The sequence below is a fragment of the Rhinopithecus bieti genome, unplaced genomic scaffold (assembly GCF_001698545.2).
Source record: "Rhinopithecus bieti isolate Rb0 unplaced genomic scaffold, ASM169854v2 scaffold_33326, whole genome shotgun sequence".
Lineage (NCBI taxonomy): Eukaryota > Metazoa > Chordata > Mammalia > Primates > Cercopithecidae > Rhinopithecus > Rhinopithecus bieti.
The window spans coordinates 1520193-1526192 of NW_016814921.1; the positions used below are offsets into that span (position 1 = coordinate 1520193).

Below are 6000 nucleotides of genomic sequence, written 5' to 3' on the forward strand. Positions count from 1 at the left end.
AAAGATCTACAAAAATATGCTTGGAAGTAGTTTTGCTAAAAAAAGAGGTATAAGAAATTAGATACATAGATGAGACCTTGGATGACTGACTCAAACCACTTTCAGACAGATGAAAACTAACTTCTAAATCTTTCTAGAAGTTTAGATTTAATGATATGTTCAATCATTTAAGCAGTTATTTATATGAGACTTACAAGCAGAATTTTATTTTATTTTTTTTAGTATTTTTACAATATGCAGTTCACTTTTTATGTACTCCTAATTTACTTCTTGATACTCCTTAGAATTTTTTAAAGGATTTTCCTGATTCTTAAATGGTTCTATTCTTTTTTGCACTTCTTCTGTTAATGATGTGTTTTATTTTTTTAGGTCTCTATTTGTCCTGGCAAAACTTACATTTGGAAAATGTTCTATTTTTCAGGTGTCCTGGTCAGATATAGGAGGACTGGAAAGCATCAAAGTGAAGTTGAAACAGGCTGTGGAATGGCCCTTAAAACATCCAGAGTCTTTCATTCGAATGGGTATTCAGCCACCTAAAGGAGTTCTTCTGTATGGGCCACCTGGGTGCTCTAAAACAATGATAGCAAAGGCTTTGGCCAATGAGAGTGGACTGAATTTTCTAGCTATAAAGGTAGGATGTTAAATTTTTTAGTGGCTACTCTCTTGGCCTCCGCCGATGCCCATCCTCTGACTCCTGCCTTTAGGAGAACGAATAAAGGCATCTTAACGAGCAGTGATTCTTTCTTTTTTTTTTTTTGATATTGATGGTGATATAATATAGGGAGATGAGTGATAAGAAATAAATTTGTGCATGTAATCAGCAAATCATGGTAGACATCGAGAAGACTACTTTATTTAGTTTCTTGATTCTGATATTTCTTATATCCATGTGAATCTTTTTTTTTGTTTCTACATTTTTAATTATAGACTTTTGCTTAACCAGGATTTAAAGATAAACGTGATAACGAATTCAATATTTATATACCTACAATTTTCAAATGAACAAGGCACTTGTTATGGTATACTATATTCTTTAAAAATACTTTTCCAGTCAGAAAGTATATGTTCATTGTTTTTATTCTGAACCACACACACACATTTTATTCGTTCATTGCTCTGCTCCCATTAACTGGGATAGATAATCTTTCATAATATGTAGTTGTTCACTTACTTTAGGACCAGATATTAATTTTATGTAGCATTATGATGTATCCAGGTACTTAATCCACACATATAAAACTGTAAATCCATTTCTGTGGATTGTATCACAAAAATATGTACCTAAATAGATTTACTATCAATTCATTTCAGAAAAGGCACACGATCATCTGTTTTGATATTACCAGGGAATTTTTTGCATAACAGAATGCGTTTTCTATCTTAGAACATTGAAATCATGGGCAGTTTGAAAGCATAAAACTTCAGAGTAGTTTGTCAACTTTTGGTTTTACTTAAGATTTATATAGAATGATACTTAGGTGTGATTAAGCTGTTTGTTCTTTAAGAGTATCTTCAACATACTTTTTATTTTCTGGAAGATATTGGAGAGTAAATATAGGGGGAAGAGACCATTTATAGCATGATCACTTATGGGGAATCACAACTACAGTTTTAAAGGTTGCAGGTTTAGTTGTTATTTTTTTGAGACATGGTCTCACTCTGTGGCCCAGGCTGAAGTATAGTGGTGTGATCATAGCTCACTGTAACCTCAAATTCCTGGGCTCAAGCTATCCTTCTGCCTCAGTCTCCTGAGCAGCTAGGACTACAGGTGTGAGCCATCACACCAGCTAACTTTTTAACATTTTGTGGAGACAGGGTCTCACTGTGTTGCCCAGGCTGGTCTCAAACACCTGGCCTCAAGCAGCCCTCCCACCTTAGCCTCCCAAAGCTCTGGGATTATAGGAGTGAGCTGCTGCACACAGCAAAGGTTGCAGTTTTAAGTGTTGAAGTAACGAGTGATTTTGAAATTTCCCAGGACATCTTGATTTCTCCTTGGTCCTTGTCCTTTTATCAAGTGGTAATGGGGATGGCTGTTTACTGGCATTTTCTAATCTTTTTACTGTCATCTCCATTTTTCTGTTCTTACCTTGTATATTTTACAATTGTATATTCATAGTCTTAGAATGTTTCTTGTCTACTGGAAATCTAAGACTTATTTGAGAACCTGTGAGCCAAGTCCTCATCAAATAAGTTTTAGACTTGAGTCTTAAGAGCACACTTATTTTCTTACAAACCGGTGTCTTACTTTTTTTGTGATCCAAGGTAATAATTTTAGGTACTACCAAGACTGCTTTCTGGACTATTCTAGAATTACTTAGAAATATATTTATTATCTTTTTTGAACATAAACATTTCATAACCTTAGACATTTTCACTTTTAGTCTTTTTTTCACTATGAGGAAATCGTAAATGATTCTTTGAAAGGTTTAACTTTGTACACTGTTATATAAAATAACCAGGCACACGTTCACTTATTTGAGCTTTTCATTAGATTTTAGGTCACAGACAGAAAAGCCATGTGATGTTAACAAATTGTCTTAATTGAGTTCATAACTCAGAGACTATTACATGTCCTAGTTACTAATTTTTATTTAGTGTGTTTTTTTATTCAGTTTAGAATTTGGTGTAGTTTGACAATATTATTCAAGTTTTGAATCTGTGTGGAGGATATACTTAATGAATGATGGGTTTTTATTTTTCAAATTGAATATCCCTTATCAAAATGCTTCAGACCTGAAGTGCTTAGATTTTGAATTTTTTTGCATTTTGAAATATTTGCATTATACTTCCCAGTTGAGCATCCCTAATCTGAAAATTTGAAATCTAAAATGCTAAAGTGGGCATTTTCTTTGATTGTCATGTTGGAGCTCAAAACGTTTTGCATTTTGGAGCATTTTGGATTTTTAGATTTAGGAATACTCAACATGTACTATTCATTCAACTCTCCTATATGTTTAAAATTTTTTTAAATACAAAGTTGGGAATATGAAAATAATTTGCCTTCTACTAGCATTTTCATTGGTCCTGTTATTTTCATCTATTCAATGTTTGTGAGGAAAGTTTTAAAGTAACAATACCATACAGCTTATGTATGAGAAAATGGAGCCAACGAAGTTGGGAATTCATATTCTGTTCTCTTTTTTTTGAGATAGAGTCTTGTTCTGTAGCCCAGGCTGGAGTGCAGTAGCACTATCTCAGCTCACCACAACCCCCACCTCCCTGGTTCAAGAGATTCTTGTGCCTCAACCTCCTGAGTAGCTGGGATTACAGGCATGCACCACCACGCCCGGCTAATTTTTTGTATTTTTAGTGGAGACAGGGTTTCACCATGTTGCCCAGGCTGGTCTCGAACTCCTGAGCTCAGGCAGTTTGCCTGCCTCACTCTCCCAAAGTTCTGGGATTACAGGCGTGAGTCATTGCACCTGGCCCTGTTCTCTTTTATTTTAATTTCCTGTTTAAAAACTTGGCAACTTTTGTTCAACCTACATGTTTGGTTTCAACCTATGTATTTGTTTTCTACAGGATTTAAGTGTTACAAGTTAGTTTGAAATTTTGAAATAAAAAGTAGACATACACTAGAATTCTCTAGCCAGTTAGGAAACACAAGTATTTAAACAGACTGAAAGGAAAAACTCCCTATTGCTTTTCACAATGGTAGTTACTTTTAATCTTCAAGATATTTTGATAGATTTACACTTATTCCTCTAAGTTTATGAAAGAACATTTTAGCTTCCTCTATGCATCTTTTCTGAATAGGGATTAAAAGATATGTACTGTATTCAGGGTGGAGACTTCACCTTGGCTTGTGTGGGCTCTTAATGTCCTCTGGCATATATATGTGTTTTCGTGTAGATTGCGACTTTTGACATGTTGTGTAAGTTTAGTTTGTTATCTGGGCTGATTATGTCAAATACTTTTCAGTTGAAATTTCCTCTCTGCTGCTTCTCTCTTGCTTTTGTCTGAAGTGCTACAATAGATTAATTGCCCTGGGATAGCTGCATTTCTTTACTATATGAAAAACTGTCACTAATTCTACAGGAAGTGTGGTTAGGCTTCTGACAGGGATTTTCAGCAAAAAATTATTCTGGTGAATACAGGAATGTAATGAGCTTAGTATATCCTTGACTTTTTGGGAAATTTTCTTCTCTATACTTGTCTCAGAGAGGAATTGTATAAAATAGATTTCATTTCTGGAAAAACCTGTGGTTTGTTCAAAGTAGTGCACAATTCAGAGTACAGGTGCTCCCCAATTTAAGATGAATTTACTTAAGTTTTTGACTTTACAACGGTGTGAAAGTGATATGCACTCTGTGGAAATCATACTTCGAATTTTAATCTTTTTTTTTTTTTGAGACAAAGTCTCTGTTGCCCAGGCTGGAGTGCATTGGCATGATCTCGGCTGACTGCAGCCTCTGCTTCCTGAGTTCAAGCAATTCTCTGCCTCAGCCTCCCAAGTAGCTGGGATTACAGGCATCTGCCACCACACCCGGCTAATTTCTGTATTTTTAGTAGAGACGGGGTTTCACCATGTAGGCCAGACTGGTCTTGAACTCCTGACCTTGTGATCCACCCACCTCGGCCTCCCAAAGTGCTGGGATTACAGGTATGAGCCACCGTGCCCAGCCAAATTTTAATCTTTTACTGAGCTAGTGATATGCAGTACAGTACTCCCTCATGATGCTGGGCAGTAACAGTGAGCCACAGCTCCCAGTCAGCCATGTGATCATGAGTGTACATGGCCAACATTTTACAATGCACTGTGTTGCCACATGATTTTGTCCAACTGTAGGCCAGTGTAAGCATTCTGAGCATGTTTAAGGTGGGCTAAGCTAAAATGGATGTTCAGTAGGTTAGGTGTATTAAATGCTTTATGACTTAGGATATTTTCAATTTTTGCTGAGTTTATCAGGACATAACCCCATTGTAAATTAAGGAGCATCTGTAATTACTATTTGTTATTTAACTAGATATATTAATATTCTCTTATCAAAGGTACAAGATAATCTGAAATTTTAAAATTCCAAATTCCTCTTTAGACTTCTGTTTTAAATTTTGCATGGAAAACTGCATAGCTACCTCTTTTAATTACAGAATGCTTTAAGATTACAAATAAGGATAATGATTTTAAGAAGGTTAAGTGACTTTTCCAAGGTCTAAGTGGTGGTGATGGCACTGAAATTTAGTCTCAGAACTTTGTGAATCGAGTCTGAGCTCTTAACCACTGTATTATATGCTCTTCCATTTTTCTTTTTGTTTTTTTAAAAAATAAAACTGGTGTCCAGTGGCTTTTTTCATTAATTACACAAAGTCACCAGGGAAGGTAGTTTAAGTAGTTTCTGTAGGGTAGGTTCAGAGAAGTGGAAAGATGTTAATATGTTTCTGGGAACTGGTTTGAAAAATAATTTTGTTTCTCTAGGACAAAGAAAACAAAAAAACATGGTTTTGGTCTAGGAGTAGAAGTTAATAGGAAAGGGTTATCACGGCCAAAGATACAGGAAACTGCTGAATGAAATAGAAGTGCCTAGAAAAAGACTGATAGTGGGATAATGTAGAGCTTAAAATTTACCTGTTAGTATATAATTTGTGCCCTTGATATCGAGTAAGTCCTGATGAAAAGAACACTAAGCTGGAATTCACATAGCTTGGATTTACTTCCTAACCTTAGCACTTTTTAGTTTTGCAACCTTAAGCAAGTTCTGTAAGTCTCATTTTTTTCTTTTTTTTTTTTTGAGGCGGAGTCTCGCTCTGTCGCCCGGACTGGAGTGCAGTGGCCGGATCTCAGCTCACTGCAAGCTCCGCCTCCCGGGTTTACGCCATTCTCCTGCCTCAGCCTCCCGAGTAGCTGGGACTACAGGCGCCCGCCACCTCGCCCGGCTAGTTTTTTGTATTTTAGTAGAGACGGGGTTTCACTGTGTTAGCCAGGATGGTCTCGATCTCCTGACCTCGTGATCTGCCCGTCTCGGCCTCCCAAAGTGCTGGGATTACAGGCTTGAGCCACCG

The 6000-nt window shown here is 36.5% G+C and overlaps 1 protein-coding gene across 1 annotated transcript in view; it reads left to right on the forward strand.

Annotated features, from left to right (window-relative positions):
- Nucleotides 1-6000, forward strand: part of AFG2A (AAA ATPase AFG2A) — a 379187-nt gene that overhangs the window by 95853 nt on the left and 277334 nt on the right. Inside the window, 1 exon segment of the mRNA XM_017852609.1 lies at nucleotides 422-631. Within this exon segment, the coding sequence (XP_017708098.1) occupies nucleotides 422-631 (210 nt within the window).